The sequence below is a fragment of the Schistocerca piceifrons genome, chromosome 4 (genome assembly GCF_021461385.2).
Source record: "Schistocerca piceifrons isolate TAMUIC-IGC-003096 chromosome 4, iqSchPice1.1, whole genome shotgun sequence".
Taxonomy (NCBI): Eukaryota; Metazoa; Arthropoda; class Insecta; order Orthoptera; family Acrididae; genus Schistocerca; species Schistocerca piceifrons.
This window is the reverse complement of record NC_060141.1, coordinates 567,637,155-567,660,012: the sequence shown is the minus strand read 5'-3', so window position 1 is coordinate 567,660,012 and position 22,858 is coordinate 567,637,155. Positions and strand designations below refer to the sequence as shown.

General features: G+C 44.3%; 1 protein-coding gene across 4 annotated transcripts in view; it reads left to right on the top strand.

Annotated features, from left to right (window-relative positions):
• The window catches only part of LOC124796453 (myosin heavy chain 95F), a 395,608-nt gene that overhangs the window by 260,391 nt on the left and 112,359 nt on the right, over nt 1-22,858 (top strand). For all 4 annotated transcript variants that reach the window (XM_047260674.1, XM_047260673.1, XM_047260671.1 and 1 more), the window contains exon 4: nt 20,765-20,970. In XM_047260674.1, coding sequence (XP_047116630.1) covers nt 20,775-20,970 — 196 coding nt within the window. In that variant the 5' untranslated portion in view covers nt 20,765-20,774. The remainder of the gene's footprint in view (nt 1-20,764; nt 20,971-22,858) is intronic.

Below are 22,858 nucleotides of genomic sequence, written 5' to 3'. Positions count from 1 at the left end.
CGAAAGAACACGTCAAAGCCAAAAGGGATGCATGACGCTTCTTAGTACTACACTGTGGTCAACTGTCCAACAGTGTCACTGATTACGACTATGATATTCAATTATTATTTATTAACGAAACGAAAAAGATACGCAGAGGTACGGGAGCTTTCTGTTGATCCGGTTCTGGGGCTGTGTTTGTCTAATTATAATTTCAGTTTATGTTCATTATTTAGAAAACAAACGGATATGTTGTATTATACTGCCTATCAGAAAATAAAACAAACCAACCCTTCAGTAAGAAAGTTAAGTAGGTTAATACAAACACATTTGGAATTGTTTTTTTCTCTTCAGAAAATAGCTAACATTTCCAGAGTAGGAACAGCCAGTTCCTGGAGGGACGCCATTCTGTTTCGTCGCCGTTTGAAATTACGATAGTACGAGCTCTCCAACACACTCTACGGGAGCAGCTTAGACGGGTGGCATTGTCACCTGAAAATCACTCCAACTGCCTTCCTACCAGCAGAATCTTCAGGTGTTTTCCCTGAAAAACAATCCCTCTGTAGGAACTATGAAATAGATTTAATGGTGTGGCAACTGGCTACTTAGAAGAGAAATACACTTTTGTAGACCACTAAATATATGCCGAAACAAATTCTACAAAGACGTATAACACATTGTGTCCAGCGCTTTACAGCAGTTGTATCCGGAATAATGCAACAGAAGTCTTCCCTTCACAGTTGACACGCAGAGCCCGCAGTCACTATAGCTACATAAACTGACGGAGAAGTTGCAAAGTCGGCAAAAGTAATTTAATAGCTCGCCCTAAAAATGTACTCTTGGAAATGAAAATTTTAATTAAACTTCCTTAATATGAAGAGAAATTACTTGCGACGGGGCAGTAAGCTGGATGTTTACCAATTCCTATTGCATGCTCCATGGATTGTAAAGGGGAATTCTTAGATAAACTTTGATAAGGAACCCATGTCCAGAGATGTATCGTTGGATCTAAAATAAGTTTGAAGATCGGATCTCTTTCAAATCTCACGCTTCACGGAACGCATACAGCGGAGACAATTTTAGGAATGTGTAGTTCATTCGTAAAGGATACCATGTATGGAACACTAGGGCGACCCACTCTTGACTATTGCTCAAGTGTTTGGGATCCCCACCAAGTCTAACTAAAGGCAGACATCGAAGCAATTCCAAGGCGGGTTGCTAAACAAGACTACTGCGACTATTAGAATTCTTTATTGGACAACAAGACCAGTTTGGTAAATTAAATTTGCATCTTCAGGTGCTTCAGGTCAAAACATTAGAGGTTCTATTTAAACCGGATAAAGCCATTCCCAACATTTATATCCATTATAACTCCTGAATCACAAATGTGCGAGCGTCTGTGATAAAATTTATTGAGGGCTAATGCCATCCCCAACCTCCATTGTCGACAGCCTAGGGAGGAAGCGTTGCTGTTGCCGGGCCAAACTAACGGCAGGCAATCGTTTTTCCTTCGCTTGTCTTACGAGTGGAACAGGAGAGAAAGTGGCTAGTAGTGGTACAAGGTACCCTCCGCCACACGGCATATGGTGGCTTGCGGAATGTGTATGTAGATGCAGAACGAGCTGTTTGCTCTACAAGAGCATGTGTATAGTTTCGAGTACTCGTCGCCGGGCGTTCTCGTGCATGACGAACACCCTCTTCAAAGTCGAGAGCGTGATGCGTCTCCAGAGCACCACAGCCAACCCTCCTATGGTTGCAGACTTATCAAGTTTCTCGCAGCCGTTGTAGTAGTCGGACGAATATGATATGTGACGTCACAACCTCAACAGTGCCTGGCAACGGCGCCCTCGTATCGTATCATTTTGTGTGCGTGCTGTGAAACGGGACATTTGAAAGTGATCTGATGTTCAAACTGGCTACAATCTACGTTATGACAATGCTGCTGCACGTGTATTTATACCTTTAGTAACGATCAATAGTGATGTGTAAGATGCAAATTTACAAAACTAATACACAGAGATAAACTATGCATAGCGTAATTTAGGTGTATTACTTCCTGATGAGTATGTATAGGTAGTTTGTGAAATAAAAAATTTAGAAGCTTGAAACAAGATATTATATGGAAATTAACAACGGGAAGTATATTTGATTAATTTATAAGCAAAATTTAAGTTGCATCGTTTCCTTACACATATTGGAGTTACAAATTAAATGTGCTTTGACTGATTAGTAACCACAAAATTCATAATTTTTGTTAGGGCTGAAATCGGTATACGTTTACATTTGTAATAAAGGACTGCATAATTTCTCTTTACTTACAAGCGATGATGCAAATATTTTACGTTGCTGCCCTATTGTACTGCAGACTTTGATGAAAAAGTGCATACAATGCGAACAGAATATGAAGCAAATGTAAATTCTAGTGAACATTGATAGTCATTAAGGAATTTAGCTAATTAGTGGCTTCAGTGTTAACCAAAAATATCCCTACTGATTATAGAGTCTGGATATTAAGTATACTTGAATCTGATGTAGTCATGACCTTTCTATTTGGCTTTTAACCAGAACTTCCTTATTAACTGCTGTGTAATTCGCATAATAACTAGTATCAAACTATAGTATTCGAATGTTTGGCAATATGTTATAGGCGTATTGAGGGCTCTTCGGAGGGTGTTCTGTAAGATTGATTCAGATGTTCGTGATGAATGTTTGCATTTTCAGCTCTTTTGAATACTTAGTTTATTGTTGACAGTCGAAAAGGTTGTGTATGTTTTCAAACGTTGGGCGAACTTTTAGTTTTGGAAAAGATTTATCACAGAATTTACATTAAATTTTGCTTGAAAAATGGAATAAACTGCAGCAACGCGTTCAGAATGTTCACTGTTACTTTTGGTGAGCTACAATGAGTAAGACAAGAGTTTGCGAGTAGTGTATACGTTACAAAGGGGGGCGAGAAGACGTTGAAGACCGCCCTGGACTCCCTAGCACAATAACGACAACAATGTGGACGAAGCAAAGAAAATGGTTCTGTAAAATGACCGAACCACCGACAGAGAGGTTTGCTGATGATGTTGACACATGCCAAGCAGTTTTTTTAGGATGTTTTGAGCACGAAACGTATCGCAGCAAAGTTTGTTCCGAAATTGTTGAATTTCGAACGAAAACGAAGTCGCTTAGACATCGCTCAAAAAATAGCTGAGTGAAGTCCGCAATAATCGAAAGCTTTTAAAGAAGGTGACAAATGGCTCTAAGCACTATAGGACTTAACATCTGAGGACGTCACACACATCCATGCCCGAGGCAGGATTCGAGCCTGCGACCGTAGCAGCAGCGCGGTTCCGGACTGAAGCGCCTAGAACCGCTCGGCCACAGCTGCCGGCAAAGAAAGTGACGAAACATGGGTATGCAGATATGACATCGAGTCAAAGACCCAATAGTCCCAATGGTAACTGCTTGTAGAGCCAAGGCCGAAAAAATTCGTCAAGTTCGATCACATGTGAAGGTTCTTCTCACATTTTTCTTCGATTACCATGGAATTGTGCCTAATGGTCGTACAGTCAATAAGAAATACCGACTGGAAGTTATGCGCCGTTTCCGTGAAGCAGTCGGAAGGAAACGATCAGGAATGTGGCAAACCACTCGTGAAAATTGCGACACCGTAATGCTCCCACTCAAACCACAATGCTTGTTCGTGATCTTTTGGTAAAAATATAATAAAGAAAAACAACGTTATGCTGCCACAGCCACCGTATTCGCCGGACATTGCCCCTGCCACTTCTTTTGCCACGAAAAGACGTTATTTTGCCACCACTGGTAATATGAAAACAGAATGGCTGTAGGAGTAGAATACCACAACGAAAGTGAGTCCCAGAAGTGCTTCCAGGAGTAGGAAAAGCGCTGGTACAAATGTACACTCACGCATAGGTGTGTTGGTGCATGTCAAGAGTACTGTGCAGCGAGTAAGTGTGCAGACGTTTTCAGACGTGCTAATGGTGACTGTGTGTTGAAAATGGCTTAAAGAACACATATTGATGACGTTGTGAGGGGTAGAATACTAGGGCGACTGGAGGCTGGTCAAACGCATCATGTCGTATCACGGGCCCTCCGTGTGCCACAAAGAGTGATCTCAAGATCATGGCAACGATTCCAGCAGACAGGAAACGTGTCCAGGCGCTACAGTACGGGACGTCCACAGTGTACAACACCACAAGAAGACCGATATCTCACCATCAGTGTCCGCAGACGGCCACGGAGTACTGCAGGTAGCCTTGCTCGGGACCTTATCGCAGCCACTGGAACAGTTGTCTCCAGACACACAGTTTACAGACGACTGAACAGACATGGTTTATTCGCGCGGAGACCTGCAAGGTGCATTCCACTGACCCCTGGTCACAGGAGAGCCCGTAAAGCCTGGTGTCAAGAACACAGTACATGGTCATTGGAACAGTGGTCCCCAGTTATGTTCACGGACGAGTCCAGGCATAGTCTGAACAGTGATTCTCGCCGGGTTTTCATCTGGCGTGAACCAGGAACCAGATGCCAACCCCTTAATGTCCTTGAAAGGGACCTGTATTGAGGTCTTGGTTTGATGGTGCGGGGTGTGATTATGATTGGTGCACCTACACCCCCGCATGCCTTTGATAGAGGAAGTGTAACAGGTCAGGTGTATCAGGACGTCATTTTGCACCAGTATGTCCGCCTTTTCAGGAGTGCAGTGGATCCCACCTTCCTACTGATGGATGATTACGCACGACCCCTAAAAAAAAAATGGTTCAAATGGCTCTGAGCACTATGAGACTTAACATCTATGGTCATCAGTCCCCTATAACTTAGAACTACTTAAACCTAACTAACCTAAGGACAGCACACGACACCCAGTCATCACACGACCCCTCCAAGCTGCCATTGTGGAGGAGTACCTTGAAACTGACGATATCAGGCGAATGGAATTGCCTGCCTGTTTTCCAGACCTAAACCCCATCGATCACGTCTGGGATGGTCTCAGTCGACGTATCGCTGCACGTCTTCAAACCTCTACGACACTTCAGGAGCTCCGACAAGCACTGGTGCAAGAATGGGAGGGTATACCCCAGCAGCTGCTCGATCACCTGATCCAGAGTATGCCAATCCGTTGAGCGGCCTGTGTACGTGTGCATGGTGATCATATCCCATATTGACGTCGGGGTAGTTGCGGAGAAAACAGTGGCGTTTTGTAGCACGTGTGTTTCGGGGACGGTTTTCTCAACTTACCACCAATACCGTGGACTTACAGATCCGTGTCGTGTGCGTTCCCTACGTGCCTATGCTATTAGCGCCAGTTTCGTGTAGTGCCACGTTGTGTGGCACCACATTCTGCAAGTATCCTTAATTTATGAGCATGAGTGTATTACATCTGAGTGGTATTACTTTGAAGGGCACAAAGTTAATGTTGATGAATAAATAAAGATTCTTTAAGAAAAGAAAAATAACCCGTTTCTTTTACATCGTACCTCATGTTTTGTCCAATCAGTACATTTCCAGACATGGTTTCGTGACCAGAACTTTGTACACTGAATACTCTCGACAATAGGAGCTGTGGGGCTCTCAGTGCGATGCCGCATTCTTCCCGCCTCGCGCTGTGGTTTGCGCGGGGTATTATTCGGGTTGTCGCTAGCTGCCTGCTGCTCTGTTGTTGGCGTGGCGTGTCGCACTCCGCTCACAACCCGAAACCGCTGCGCGAGACCGCAGGGCTGCACATAGTTCTCACGGCGCCGCTTCAGTTCACGGCGCTGCCACACCAGGCGTAATCTTCTAACACGGCTGTTCACTTGCCACAAAGGCGAAATTACAGAATTTTAGATGGTATTTATACCTCTGAGTCAACGACCTTGCCGCAGTGGTAACACTGGTTCCCGTCACATCACCGAAGTTAGGCTCTGTCGGGCTTGGCTATCAATTAGATGGGTCACCGTCTGGGTCTGCCGAGTGCTGTTGGCAGTCGGGGTGCACTCAGGCCTTGTGAGGCTACTTGATTGAGAAGTAGCGGAGCCAGTCTTGAAAACTGACAACGGCCAGGAAAGTGGTGTGATGACTGTAGGCCTGCGAGGTGCGACAATAAAGTAATGAGACTAATTTTCTTTGCAAGATGTGGCAAACCTGCAGGCTTGTGTAGGCACAATATCTGTGACCTTGGTCTATAAGCTGCTTCTAGTCCAAGCAGCACATCGATGCAACTGCTAAGTCGTGAGTTGTGCTCTAATAAGTTAACACGTGTTTGTGTCTCTCGTCACGGAAATGGAACAGCATAATATTGCGCAATGGTATACAATTTCTTTTTGCGTTAAATTGGGTGAAAACGCGGCGACAACTTACGGTAAGCTTCAGAAGGCATTTGGAGAGGACCTCATGTCAAGAGTTCAAGTTTTTCATTGGCATAAAATGTTTAGTGAAGACAGAACGAATGTTGAAGTTGAAAACCGCAGTGGACGACCATCAGCCTCACGGGCGAATGCCAATTTGGCGTGAACTCGTACGATCTGATCGAAGATTATCCCTGAAAATGATTGCAGAAGAACTGAACATCAATCGAGATACGGTTTGTCTAATAATAACTGAAGATCTTGGTATGAGAAAGATTTGTGCAAAAATGGTCCCCAAAAATCTCACACCACAACAGCGAGAAACACGGACACCAGTAAAGGCAGCTGGTGTCAGGTGCATTACATTGAGCTGTTGAATGAGTCATTGTTGCAAAATACTGACAGGAATTATCTACAGAAGAATGGAACGCATGCTTAGAAGCCTCTGTGAGAGAAGATCGCTTTTGGTTCCGAAGAAATATATGAATACAAGAGATTTAGACAATGTTCACTTCGATAATTGCTTAGGAATTCTGAATTCATCAAGGATAAGATATGAACACATGTTATCTGAAACTTACTAAAAAACCAAACTGCAGTTTTAAAAGTCGAAGGACGTGAAAGGGGGATCATAGTTGACAAGGAACTAAGACAGGATTATATCATATCCCCCTCGTTATTCAGTCAGTATATAGTGTATTTAGGAAAAAGTGTCTGTAGAAGGTGGTACTGGTCAACACCAGAAGAAAAATTCCCTTAATTATGTGTCAAGGGCCATCCAAAGGAGGATACACCGGTTCCCGCCAGATTACCGAAGTTGAGCACCATAGGATGGGCCCAGTGCTTGGGTGAGTGACCGTTCGGGTACGCCGTGCACTGCTGGCAATTTGCCGTTTGCATTTATGGCAGGGGAGACAGGGGGGGGGGGGGGGTGTAAAGTCCCTAATCACCTGATTTTGTACCAAAGTCCTGGATTAAATTCCAAACGTTTCCGCATTGTGTCACGAAATGAGGGCATTCGATACTGTTGATGGTGATACGTACGTTGGGTGGGAACGTTAAGCTCAAAGGCGCCTTTGATACTTTTCGAGAGGAGTGCAGTATGTGCTTGTACCGATTTTCACCCTTTCTCTTGTCGTATTATCTACAACATGAACAAGATACTGCAAGGGGAGTTTGAAAAGTCTGTCCAAAAATAGAAAATACTTACGTATTTGGGGTAAAACGTTTTCATTTTTCGACATAGTCTCCTTTTAGACTTATACATTTTGTCCAACGCTGTTCTAACTTCTTGATCCCATCCGAATAATAGGAATTGTCCAAGTCTGAAAAATAGCTATTAGTTGCTGCAATCACCTCCTCGTTTGATTAAATCTTTGTCCCGCCAGCCATTCCTTCAAATTGGGGAACAAATAGTAGTCCGAGGGAGCCAAGTCCGGAGAATAGGGGGGATGTGAAACGAGTTGGAATCCTATTTCCAATAATTTTGCGACCACAACTGCTGAGGTGTGTGCTAGTGCATTGTCGTGATGGAAAAGGACGTTTTTGCGGTTCAATCGGTGGCGTTTTTCTTGCAGCTCGGTTTTCAAACGGTCCAATAATGATGAATAATATACACCTGTAGTAGTTTTACCCTTTTCCAGATAGTTGATGGGGATTATCCCTTGCGAATTCTAAACGACAGTCGCCATAACCTTTCCAGCCGAAGCAATGGTCTTCGCCTTTTTTGGTGCAGATTCACCCTTGGTAACCCATTGTTTAGATTTTTGTTTGGTCTCAGGAGTATAGTAATGTATTCATGTTTCATCCATAGTAACGAAACGACGCTTAAAGTCCTGCAGATTCTTCCTGAACAGCTGCAAACAATCCTTGCAACACTTCACACCATTCTGTTTTTGGTCAAGCGTGATCAATCGTGGAACCCATCTTACGGATAGCTTTCTCAAATGTTTATGCAAAATATTATGTACCCATTCATTCGAGATGCCCACAGCACTAGCAATTCACGCACCTTAACTCTTCTGTCATCCATCACCATATCATGGATTTTATCAAGGATTTCAGGAGTCGTAACCTCCACAGGGCGTCCAGAACGTTCAGCATCCCTTCTGCCAATATGGCCTCTCCGGAAGTTTTGAAACCACTTATAAACTGTTCTAATCGAAGGTGCAGAGTCACCGTAATGTTTATCAAGCTTCCCTTTAGTCTCCTGATGCGTGTGCCTTTCATAAAGTAATGTTTAATCGGCACACGAAATTCTTTTTCGTCCATGTTTTGGCAAGTACTCGACTTCTTTGATTCACACGAATGCCAAACACTAAGAAATAGACCAATATGGCTGAAACTTGGTGTGCGTTCTTTCCAAAGATGATACTAACTAAACATAATCTCGATATGCGCCGGTGGTGCCATCTCTCGGACTTTGCACGGACTTTTCAAATGCCACTCGTATATACACCACACACTTATTATTACAGGTGGTGTCAGGGAATGGTGGTGTTTCTGGTAGTTCGCTTAAGAGAACATTAAATGCGGAAGGTGATGACAACATTTTACAATATTATGTACTTGGGCATAGTAGAGAAACGGTTGGGAGACGATGATTGTTTGCGGCAGCATGGCGATGAACCCTGTCAGAAAGTGAGAACTGCGGTGGAATGGTTTGTGAACAATAATATTTCTGAAGTGGACTGACCTATCCAAAGGTCTGAACCCAATGAACACCTTTGGGATGAGTTGCAGTGTCGACTTCGCTCCAGACCAGAGCTTCCAGCATCAGTACCTTCTCTGGTCTCGACTCTTGGGGAAGAATTGGCTGTCATTCCCCCACAGAGATTCAGAAATATTAAACTGTCCCCAGCAGAGTTCAAACCATCACGAAGGCGAAGTGCGGACACACCCCATGTTAATGACCACTGATAGCTGCCCTGATAATTTTGATCAGATAGTGTACTTAACAAAGTCCCTGCCAATTTTGGAAGTAACTGTCGCGGTCTCGGTGTCTTGAGTGGTAAACACCTCTGTCGGAACGCGCACTGTAGTCGCCGCCGGCTGGCGTCGGTGCAGGCGAGAAGGCGCGGGCTAGTGACGTGGGTGTTGTCGCTATCGCTCGAAGCCGTACGCCGTGCCGCGCTAACGGGATTCCCGCTGAAACAGCCCATTCTGAGTCTCCCACCTGCTGCTTTCCTGCTCGCCGGTCGTCATACTGTATGCAACGACGAGATATTTCGGAGAAATTCATCTGTTCAAATGGTGCAAATGGCTCTGAGCACTATGGGACTCAACATCTGAGGTCATCAGTCCCCTAGAACTTAGAACTACTTAAACCTAACTAACCTAAGGACATCACACACATCCATGCCCGAAGCAGGAATCGAACCTGCGACTGTAGCGGTCGTGTGGTTCCACACTGAAGCGCCTAGAACCGCTCGGCCACACCGGCCGGCGAAATTCATCTGTCATCGCGGAAAAATGACCTGCGCATGGAATAGGTTTTGCTGGAACAGACTTCAGTAGGTTGTTCCTGGCTGGAGAAGGAACTAAAAAATCCGATGTAGACCCCCTACTCTACAGTGAAGCACTTACTGCGCTGCAGGACATCGAACTGCATATCATTACAACATCAGTGCTGTCATATTTGCGAGAGTTGTTCAAGATGGCCGCTATGCGATGTGATTAAAGTGTCCGGCCGTCGTGTCATGGATAGCCCCCTTGTCAGAATATTCCAGCCTATTGTGATTGATTAGATTAGTACTTGTTCCATAGATCATGAATACGACACTTCGTAATGATGTGGAACGTGTCAGGTTAATAAAAGCTGTCTATACAAGATATTACATTACACAAAATATTACATGACAATTATTTTTTTGTGTGGGGGGTGGGGAAATTACCCACATACTATATCCAGAAATTCATCTAATGAGTAGAAGGAGTTACCATTCAGAATTTCTTTTAATTTCCTGTTAAATGCTATGTGACTATCTGTCAGACTTTCGATGCTATTAAGTAAGTGACCAAAGACTTTTGTGGCAGCATAATTTACCCTCTTCTGAGCCAAAGTTAGATTTAACCCTGAGTAGTGAAGATCATCCTTTCTTCTAGTGTTGTAGCCATGTACACTGCTATCACTTTTGCATTCGTTCGGATTGTTAATAACAAATTTCATAAGTGAAAAATGGTTCAAATGGCTCTTAGCACTATGGGACGTAACTTCTCAGGTCATCAGTCCCCTAGAACTACTTAAACCTAACTAACCTAAGGATATCACACACATCCATGCCCGAGGCAGGATTCGAACCTGCGACTGTAGCGGTCGCGCGGTTCCATACTGTAGCGCCTAGAACCGCTCGGCCACTCCGGCCGGCTCATACGTGAATATATATATTGTGAGGCTACAGTGAAGATCCCTAGCTCTTTAAACAAGTACACAGACAGTGTTTGTGCCTTGTGGTGTGTTCCCTGTACTTAGGATTCGCCTAGTGAAACACTCGTATTTCCTCTGCTCTGTCAAAGTTTCCATTTGAATTCGCTAAATGTGCCGTCCGACAGTGCTTAATACACAATGATTATATACTTTAGCTCACTTATTGCATTTTGTAGCGCCTTTGCGTCAGATTTCTTGTGAAGTTAGTTATAGAACATATTGATTCTCCTTTTTGAGACTATCCTGTTGCCCGAATTTTACCTTTGGGGCATATTTTATTCTTATTTCATTATTGTTCTTTCTTAATGCCTGGTATATTTTTTTATGTATGACCGAATTATGGTTACAGTGCAATTTTGTTTTTGTAATAAAGTTGTGTTACCTAGCAAAGTATATTTTCGTCCCCTCATTTGTTTTGGATGCTGTTGTATGCTAAATGTCTTGGGATAAATTTTAACACGTTCTGCAACTATTCCAACACACTGTTAATGAAATACGAGGGAACAGCAAAAAACAGGTTACACATGCCGTACCACGCTAAGAAGGAAGGAAGATATGATTTAAGGTCCCGTCGACATCGAGGTAATTAGAGACGGAGCCCAAGCTCGGACTGGGTCAAGAATGAGGAAGGAAATTGGCGTTGCCCTTTCAAAGGAAACATCCCGGCATTTGCCTGGAGCCATTTAGGGAAATCATGGAAACCTAAATCTTGACGACCGGGCGTGGTTTTGAAACGTCATCCTCCCGAGTACGAGTCTGTAAGAGTTTCGCATTGTTAGAAGGACTACACGCTTCGGATTTCCTGCAGACAGTTCTGTTGCGGAATGGATTATGGGTGCATTACAGTGTGGGAGTGAAATGGCAAGGCAACTAGAAGTGGATTAGAAAGTTGAAACATGAGGGACAGCACGATTTTTGTTGCATAAACGTCTAGATTGCACACAATTGACCTTGAAATTCTAATGGTATATGGATCAAATGCACTATCGTTTCTAGTCATAGTGAAATGGTCCCAAAAATGTGAACAAGGCCGCACAGACGAGGATGGCGCTGATGGGGAAAGAAGGCAATCGACATCGACCACAGACGGCAATGTTCAGGCAACTGAAGAACTGATTCGCAGTAACCGCAAATTTTCCAATAATGAGGACATTCTCACAGCGATTCCCTAATCGTTTCGTGACACCTCTGGCAAGTTTGATGGCTTCATTGGTCACCTGATCACTGCGCTTAGATTCCCCTATCTTTTGATTGGCGTTTGATGAAAAGTGTGTGTGTGTGTGTGTGTGTGTGTGTGTGTGTGTGTGTGTTGTTGGGGAGAGGAGAATTCGAAACGTCTAGAGCAGTGGTTTTCTGTGTAAAAGATATATACCTGTCTCTTTGTTTTATGGACTGCCTGATGTTTTTCAGCGATGGTCAGTATTTTCAAAACAATCTCTTTCTTCTGTTCGGATAAAATTACGAAATGAATCTCGACCTTGAAACCTATAATAATAAGTTTATTGCAGCCAAATAAGCATACAAGTTCAAAGCACAATAATAATACGGTACGCGAAATTAGAAATTTTACGTATTGTGATTTGCATAGTCACTTATTTGATACAGAGTTCTATATGGTAACGTTTCCATACTGACGAAAGATTTAACACTCACACATTGCGTTAGGTTCATGTTATGACGTACTGGTGCAAATAAGGAGGTGGAAACCATGGATTGCCATTCTGTTGGTCACGTGTCTCATTTCGAAGTTTTCCTTTGTCCGTGTTTTGTCAATTATGGCGCCTGTGCTGTAAAATTCTGGAGGTTTTTTTCCTTCAGTGTTTTTAGTAGACTTTCCAAAGCGCTCATGTTGGGTAGCATCAGGCTTATCCGTAAGTCTTCAGTGAGGAAGGGTTTCCCGCCAGTATATAACTCTGGATCGTGTTGTTTTGGACACTCCTATTGCTTTCTTTATATAGGTCGCCTTTACTCTTCCTAGTGTCGGTAGGTTTTTCACTGTACGATGTGGTCCGATAACTTCTATACCATACGTCACTATTGGTAAGATTTTTGTTCTGAATAGTGCCATTGCTGTCTGTAGGCTGAGGGATCTAATATATTGTATGTCATGGATTGCCATTATTGCTTGCATTGCCTTCTCTGTCACATGTTTCGCGAAACATTTTGCGGTTGTTTGTATTGTCACACTTGGGCACTTGAAGTCTGGTACGATATTCAGTTTTCTCTCCAGTATGAAGACCTCGGCTGATTCAGGTGCTCTTCCTACATTTCGGAGTGCCATCATTTCTGTTTTTCCACATTTATTTCGAAGCTGTGTTCGACACACCAGTCTTCCACATCGTTTATTGCTTCTTGAAACTTTGCAATGTTCGTTGCGCTTATTACAATATCGTCTGCATATGCATATGAGATTACACCCTCCCTTTGGGATACCTCACAGTTTCTTCCGCTGCAAGGATAAATAACAGAGGACTCAGTGGGTCTCCCTGAAGGACTCCGTTTGATAGGAATATAGGCTCCGATAGGGAGAGGTTATGCGAGATCCATATTTCGTTCCATCACAGTATTGTGCCTATGATTCGTGTCCATATGTTGTTTTCACTTACGTCTTCTGGAATGGAGGCTGTTTCTAGCACTCACTGCAGAGTTTTGTCCATATTGGCTTTAGTATTTGGGCAGTATCTTTTAAATGTTCGCTATAAAGTCTGTCAGGGTGTGGTGTCACCGCCAGACACCACACTTGCTAGGTGGTAGCCTTTAAATCGGCCGCGGTCCGGTAGTATACGTCGGACCCGCGTGTCGCCACTGTCAGTGATTGCAGACCGAGCGCCACCACACGGCAGGTCTAGAGAGACGTCCTAGCACTCGCCCCAGTTGTACAGACGACTTTGCTAGCGATGCTACACTGACAAATACGCTCTCATTTGCCGAGACGATAGTTAGCATAGCCTTCAGCTACGTCATTTGCTACGACCTAGCAAGGCGCCATTACCAGTTATATTGAGATTGTCATTATATACACTCCTGGAAATGGAAAAAAGAACACATTGACACCGGTGTGTCAGACCCACCATACTTGCTCCGGACACTGCGAGAGGGCTGTACAAGCAATGATCACACGCACGGCACAGCGGACACACCAGGAACCGCGGTGTTGGCCGTCGAATGGCGCTAGCTGCGCAGCATTTGTGCACCGCCGCCGTCAGTGTCAACCAGTTTGCCGTGGCATACGGAGCTCCATCGCAGTCTTTAACACTGGTAGCATGCCGCGACAGCGTGGACGTGAACCGTATGTGCAGTTGACGGACTTTGAGCGAGGGCGTATAGTGGGCATGCGGGAGGCCGGGTGGACGTACCGCCGAATTGCTCAACACGTGGGGCGTGAGGTCTCCACAGTACATCGATGTTGTCGCCAGTGGTCGGCGGAAGGTGCACGTGCCCGTCGACCTGGGACCGGACCGCAGCGACGCACGGATGCACGCCAAGACCGTAGGATCCTACGCAGTGCCGTAGGGGACCGCACCGCCACTTCCCAGCAAATTAGGGACACTGTTGCTCCTGGGGTATCGGCGAGGACCATTCGCAACCGTCTCCATGAAGCTGGGCTACGGTCCCGCACACCGTTAGGCCGTCTTCCGCTCACGCCCCAACATCGTGCAGCCCGCCTCCAGTGGTGTCGTGACAGGCGTGAATGGAGGGACGAATGGAGACGTGTCGTCTTCAGCGATGAGAGTCGCTTCTGCCTTGGTGCCAATGATGGTCGTATGCGTGTTTGGCGCCGTGCAGGTGAGCGCCACAATCAGGACTGCATACGACCGAGGCACACAGGGCCAACACCCGGCATGATGGTGTGGGGAGCGATCTCCTACACTGGCCGTACACCACTGGTGATCGTCGAGGGGACACTGAATAGTGCACGGTACATCCAAACCGTCATCGAACCCATCGTTCTACCATTCCTAGACCGGCAAGGGAACTTGCTGTTCCAACAGGACAATGCACGTCCGCATGTATCCCGTGCCACCCAACGTGCTCTAGAAGGTGTAAGTCAACTACCCTGGCCAGCAAGATCTCCGGATCTGTCCCCTATTGAGCATGTTTGGGACTGGATGAAGCGTCGTCTCACGCGGTCTGCACGTCCAGCACGAACGCTGGTCCAACTGAGGCGCCAGGTGGAAATGGTATGGCAAGCCGTTCCACAGGACTACATCCAGCATCTCTACGATCGTCTCCATGGGAGAATAGCAGCCTGCATTGCTGCGAAAGGTGTATATACACTGTACTAGTGCCGACATTGTGCATGCTCTGTTGCCTGTGTCTATGTGCCTGTGGTTCTGTCAGTGTGATCATGTGATGTATCTGACCCCAGGAATGTGTCAATAAAGTTTCCCCTTCCTGGGACAATGAATTCACGGTGTTCTTATTTCAATTTCCAGGAGTGTATAAACAAGAGCGATGTTCTCCAATTATGGATTAAAGTTAAGTATTCCAAGATCTTCGTACTTTATTTGCAATTCTCAAGACATTGTCCTGTTCCAGACCTCACGCCAGTCTGCGTGAGCTTAAACGCGTGCCTTTCGGCTACCAGTCATAGTGGATTGGCTGTCGGGCCAGTCCACTACACAGAGCGTGCAGCTTTTTTGTTCTTGGTGCTGTTAATGGCATATTTGACCTCTTCTGTGGCCAATGGGACCCATTCCGTAGTTGGTTGTGGCATTGTGTCCTGTCTGCCGTCTGGTCTCCCTTTTAGTCCTTCCTTGTTCATATGTTATCGAAGTGCGTCTCCCACATTTTCATATCGATGTAATGTGTTTTAGTTCGTTTTCTGGGGCATAGCCCAATATATGGATCTCTTGGCCGGCCGAAGTGGCCGTGCGGTTAAAGGCGCTGCAGTCTGGAACCGCAAGACCGCTACGGTCGCAGGTTCGAATCCTGCCTCGGGCATGGATGTTTGTGATGTCCTTAGGTTAGTTAGGTTTAACTAGTTCTAAGTTCTAGGGGACTAATGACCTCGGCAGTTGAGTCCCATAGTGCTCAGAGCCATTTGAACCATTTGGATCTCTTGAGGCTTCCTTCACTAGTTTCTTTCCTTCTCTTACACAGAAGATATTCTTATACGAGGGTAATCGCAAAAGTAAGGTCTCCTATTTTTTTTTATAAGTAACATTTCTGTCGATGCATTTTTGTAGACGCTGTGGCAGTTTTTGTATGCCCATGTCATACCAGCTCGCCGCCATGCAGTTCAGAAAGTTATGAACATCTTCTTTCACCTCGTCGTCGGAGCTGAATCGCTTTCCGGCCAAATGTTCTTTTAACCTAGGGAACAGGTGATAGTCACTGGACGCCAAGTCAGGTCTATAGGGTGTGTGGATGATTATGTTCCACTGAAACTGTTACAGGAGAGCAACGGTTTGCCTAGCGATGTGTGGGCGAGCGTTGTCATCGAGAATGTGTCCGCCCTTGCTCAACATTCCTCTTCTCCGGTTCTGAATTGCCCGTTCGAGTTTTTTCAGAGTCTCACAGTACCGGCAGACTGTGTTTGAATTTCCACGGCTTTGGCGAAGGAGGATGCCGCCACTGGCGTGATTTTTGCTTGGTCTCAGGTGTAAAGTGTTACGCCCAGGTTTCGTCATCTGTGACAATTGAGTCCAGAAAGATGCCCTGTTCGGTTGCAAGGCGGTGAAGAAATGCGCGGGGGAAGCATCAACTCGTTGCCACATGTGGTCCTCAGGCAGCATGCGTGGTACCCATCTTGCACACACCTTCCGGTAGTTCAATGTTTCCGTTAAAATTCTGTGACCGGTGCTTCGGGAAACCTCGGGAACCAACGTGCAGAGATGATCCAGGGTGATCCGCCGATCTTCACGCATTCTTTGCTCAACCTTCAACACTGTCTCCTCAGAAATTGACGGTCTCCCGCTCCTTTGTTCGTCGTGAATTTCGGCCCGACCAGCAGCAAGCTCTCTACACCGCTTACGAACATTTTTGACATCCATGCACAACTCACCATACACTTCCGTCAATTGACGATGGATTTCAATCGGCGCAGTGCCCTTTGCGTTCAAAAACCGAATAAATGCGCACAATTCGCACTTGGCGTTAACATCCAACGGGAGCTCCATTCTCAACGGCTGCCAAGCCAAGACTTCGCGCCTCAACGCGGCGTGCGCATGTTTACACACAGCGCGTGAAGCACTCTTCATAACAGTGTGACCAACTACAACACAAACAGAGTTCTGTACTTATAAACAAATAGGAGACCTTACTTTTGGGATTATCCTCGTATATATTTCGCTTTTCGGCGTAAGACCTGAGGAGTGTAAGGTTTTCTGCACGCCGTTTTAGTTGTTGCAGGCTTTCAGGTACCTTTTCTTAGATTGTGACACTGTGTTGAACAATTTTTTTGCTCTTCTTTTGTACCTGGGATTAGCGGCTTGTCTTAGAGTAGTTCTCTATCGCTTCTGTTACTTCCTTGAGTCGCGAATTGTCTATTAGAATTTCAATTTGTTTTATGTCGTCTGATTTTGCTTCCACTTTCCCGATGTCAATTGTTCTCGAAAGTGCTTCTTCCTCTTTTTGGTACAGGTTGTAGACATATGGTTGATGACATACGGAAGTTTGAGTCTGGCTGTGTCATGCTATATAGCCTAATGATAGTTGATGTGATGTCAACGCACGGAACTTAAGTGGGCATTACCATGAATGTGGCTAAATCCTCGTCGATGCCCATTGGACATGACCTCTCACACAATGACTTATCACCCCTCTCGTGGGTACAGAACCTATGAAACCATGGTATCATTTTGACCTTCACTGCGTGACACTTCACTGCCATCTGTTTTCCGCATGCTCTCTAACTCATCCTCATGGCAGTTCAACATGATCTCCTCCGATGACTCAATTCTTTACAACGTGTCGGATACCTCAGTCAATATGTGGGGTAGAAGATGGTCCACATCACACAGATACTCCCACTGCCATCAACTATGGGTCGCAGTCTCCAGGTTGCGTTTGGATACTTTCTAATGGCTGGTACACCCTATAAGGTCCGTTAAAAGATGCTCACACTCCTTGGCCTTGCCAATGTGTGACTTTGAGCGGCATCCTTGTACATGCCCTCCATGCACAAGCAGGGGATGCCTCCCTTACACAAAGGTTTCTGGACATTCTTATGCTCACGTACATATCCCCGGCGGTACCAATAGGTCATATCACGCCCCATGTGGTGCACATTTCTGATTTCATTGTTGACTTCGGTTACTCTCACACTCACTTATTGAGCACGCGCCTTCCTCAAACCAAAGACTTCTATATCACACTACTTCCACTGCTTCACGGCAAACCCACAACAACGTCAAACATCCATCAATGCAGTGGACCATGGTTGTGTGTCATATCCACCAGCCTTTCCTTCCTTCCAATGTCCGGATAACATGGCACCACGTCGCATGTGGAAAATTCGTCACAAATCAACATTGTCACGCAGTCAGATTGTTGGACATACCCCTTTGCCACGTAGTGGATGACGATGGCCACCACCTGACTTGTGCTACCACCAGTGACGTCTGGAAACTGGATCAAAGGGATGGACGATCACTTACCTGTATACTGATGGCAATACATTTTATCTTGACTTTTGACAGTACTTACAAACTTCCCACAGAGAAATTGAGCACTAACCGTACTACTGCACCTTCTTTGCCAACTACCTTCATCTACATCTACATCTACATGACTACTCTGCAATTCACATTTAAGTGCTTGGCAGAGGGTTCGTTGAACCACAATCATACTATCTCTCTACCATTCCACTCCCGAACAGCGCGCGGGAAAAACGAACACCTAAACCTTTCTGTTCGAGCTCTGATTTCTCTTATTTTATTTTGATGATCATTCCTACCTATGTAAGTTGGTCTCAACAAAATATTTTCGCATTCGGAAGAGAAAGTTGGTGACTGAAATTTCGTAAGTAGATCTCGCCACGACGAAAAACGTCTTTGCTTTAATGACTTCCATCCCAATTCGCGTATCATATCTGCCACACTCTCTCCCCTACTACGTGATAATACAAAACGAGCTTCCCTTTTTTGCACCCTTTCGATGTCCTCCGTCAATCCCACCTGGTAAGGATCCCACACCGCGCAGCAATATTCTAACAGAGGACGAACGAGTGTAGTGTAAGCTGTCTCTTTAGTGGACTTGTTGCATCTTCTAAGTGTCCTGCCAAGGAAGCGCAACCTTTGGCTCGCCTTCCCCACAATATTATCTATGTGGTCTTTCCAACTGAAGTTGTTCGTAATTTTAACACCCAGGTACTTAGTTGAATTGACAGCCTTGAGAATTGTACTATTTATCGAGTAATCGAATTCCAACGGATTTCTTTTGGAACTCATGTGGATCACCTCACACTTTTCGTTATTTAGCGTCAACTGCCACCTGCCACACCATACAGCAATTTTTTCTAAATCGCTTTGCAACTGATACTGGTCTTCGGATGACCTTACTAGAAGGTAAATTGCAGCATCATCTGCGAACAACCTAAGAGAACTGCTTAGATTGTCACGCAGGTCATTTATATAGATCAGGAACAGCAGAGGTCCCAGGACGCTTCCCTGGGGAACACCTGATATCACTTCAGTTTTACTCGATGATTTGCTACGGTCTTTACATCATCTCCCCTCAGCTGGATGGTATCACATGTGATCGGCACTGCCCCCCCCCCTCCCTCCCGCACCAGATGATGTCTGAGACTCCCTCCCTCTATACCGTACCCCATGATGGGTTAGGCGCATGGACACATGCCCCTTTCTTTTATGCAATATACCAGACCAAGCTGGGATTTCCCCCAACTCTACTGTCCCCTCCTCCTTGACTTCCGCCTTCCTTTTGTGCGCTTCTACCTGGTAGTGGTACTGGGGACAATGTGGCCAGGCCTTTCTTAAGAAAGATTTTTGCACATTTGCTCGGGTGTTGTGTCTGGTGGAAGGGAAGCCTTTACATTGTTTTGATGCTTTTACAGATAAATATGTTTTATTTAATTTGCTTCCTGTTCAGAAACCACTCGCAATAAGTGGGAAATCCAGGGTCGAGTCCCAGCCTGCACAAATGTTTGTTGTCATGATTCCATTATACAGGTGATAGTTGTCCATTTTCACAACTGCGAATACATTTCATGTACATATTTTGTCATATTGATACTCGTGAACGCTCATAGTGTTTCGCAGAAATTGAAAAATCCAAACTTCTTCAAGCAAACTGACAGATATATATTGGATATATTGGGACCGTCAAAGAAGCAAGGCAAAATGACACAGAGTTTACTCTGCACAGTCACATCAAATAAGAATTTTACTTTCTGAAAATTGTGATTAGGACCAACCTGATGTGGCCAATCTTAATCATATAATACTGTTGTGGCCAATCTTAATCATATAATACTGGCACACACAAAGTAAAAGAAAGCATAACAAGTACTATGCAGCAAACTGGTTTCAAGTAGTTTTCCCTACATAGGTGTGTTACATCCGTACTCTGCAGATTTGATGTGAATGAATACAATGTGATACCGGAATACTTAAAAGAAGCTGTTACACAGTTTTGAAATTTTTACTATAAGTCCACTTGGTTCAAGTAATTTTTTGAATTAAGAACATATAATTGTACATAAGGGCAGAAACTGTCACATCTTAGTATACTTTTTAATATAGAAGCTACATTTGTATCTACAGACCCACACAATCTTGAATAAGCTGCTCCATATGAAACTATTCTAAGAATAGTATCTTACATAATGTAATCTCCTTAGTTTTGTATATTGTACTATCCACAAGGCTGAGCTTATTCTGTCAGTTTACTTTAACTCTAAGTTTTATGTTAACTCTGTGCAGTTTTAACTGTTGCTTGCTGTTTGCTCATTGTTGCCTAAAGCCAAAATAAATAAATAAATGATGCCTGTCAAGTCTTCCTCCTCACATTTGATAAATGTAACAGTTACTTACGTGTGTCATTCTTATGCTTGTAGGTGTGAAGCAATGAACAGCATGGAGAAGCAGAAAGTGTGGGTTCCTGACCCCGTGGAGGGGTTTATACTGGGGCAGATCATTGACCTTGGCTACAGTGGACAAGCAACAGTGTTACCATTTGATGGCAAACATTCCAAGCAGACATGCAGCTTAGACAGAATTCATTATGCAGAAGACAACGACAGCAAAGAAGTGGATGATAATTGTAAGTTAACAACATTTCCATGCTCTGTTTCTAGTGTTGCCTGCTTACAAATCTCATCTACTGTAAGTTGCAAGACTAACAAAGAAAATAAAGACTCAATAATTTGAAAAGTGTTTCAGGAGCACATAAAGATAAATAATTTCTGTGTAATTAAAAATAATTATTGCCCAGATAGTAACATTTTCTATGGCTGTTTAGCTCATATAGTTGCACAGTACAGTTTCTAAGCATCTAACACTGCAAATGTTCAATTATGATAAGTCCTGATAGACCAGGCATACATTCTGCATTACAAGTATATGAAGTTGATTTGCCTTTTGGTTACCAACAGAGGAAGACAAATAGTCTCTTCCAGCATGGCCAGCGATGCTTGGCTCACCTCTGTAAGTCTGTAGTTTTGAAGGAAGGAGGATTAAGATTTAACATCCCATCAATGATAAGGTCTTCATCAACTTGAGGAGACTTTTTTTTTTTTTTTTTTTGGTCATCAGTCTACTGACTGGTTTGATGCGGCCCGCCATGAATTCCTTTGCTGTGCTAACCTCTTCATCTCAGAGTAGTACTTGCAATCTACATCCTCAATTATTTGCTTGATGTATTCCAATCTCTGTCTTCCTCTACAGTTTTTGCCCTCTACAGCTCCCTCTAGTACCATGGAAGTCATTCCCTCATGTTTTAACAGATGTCCTATCATCCTGTCCCTTCTCCTTATCAGTGTTTTCCACATATTCCTTTCCTCTCCGATTCTGCGTAGAACCTCCTCATTCCTTACCTTATCAGTCCACCTAATTTTCAACATGTGTCTATAGCACCACATCTCAAATGCTTTGATTCTCTTCTGTTCCGGTTTTCCCACAGTCCATGTTTCACTACCATACAATGCTGTACTCCAGACGTACACCCTCAGAAATTTCTTCCTCAAATTAAGGCCGGTATTTGATATTAGTAGACTTCTCTTGGCCAGAAATGCCTTTCTTGCCATAGCGAGTCTGCTTTTGATGTCCTCCTTGCTCCGTCCGTCATTGGTTATTTTACTGCCTAGGTAGCAGAATTCCTTAACTTCATTGACTTCGTGACCATCAATCCTGATGTTACGTTTCTCGCTGTTCTCATTTCTACTACTTCTCATTACCTACGTCTTTCTCCAATTTACTCTCAAACCATACTGTGTGCTCATTAGACTGTTCATTCCGTTCAGCGGATCATTTAATTCTTCTTCACTTTCACTCAGGATAGCAATGTCATCAGCGAATCGTATCATTGATATCCTTTCATCTTGTGTTTTATTTCCACTCCTGAACCTTTCTTTTATTTCCATCATTGCTTCATCGATGTACAGATTGAAGAGTAGGGGCGAAAGGCTACAGCCTTGTCTTACACCCTTCTTAATACGGGCACTTAGTTCTTGATCATCCACTCTTATTATTCCCTCTTGGTTGTTGTACATATTGTATATGACCCGTCTCTCCCTATAGCTTACCCCTACATTTTTCAGAATCTCGAATAGCTTGCACCATTTTATATTGTCGAACGCTTTTTCTAGGTCGACAAATCCTATGAAAGTGTCTTGATTTTTCTTTAGCCTTGCTTCCATTATTAGCCGTAACATCAGAATTGCCTCTCTCGTCCCTTTACTTTTCCTAAAGCCAAACTGATCGTCACCTAGCGCATTCTCAATTTTCTTTTCCATTCTTCTGTATATTATTCTTGTAAGCAGCTCCGATGCATGAGCTGTTAAGCTGATTGTGCGATAATTCTTGCACTTGTCAGCTCTTGCCGTCTTCGGAATTGTGTGGATGATGCTTTTCCGAAAGTCAGATGGTATGTCGCCAGACTCATATATTCTACACACCAACGTGAATAGTCGTTTTGTTGCCACTTCCCCCAA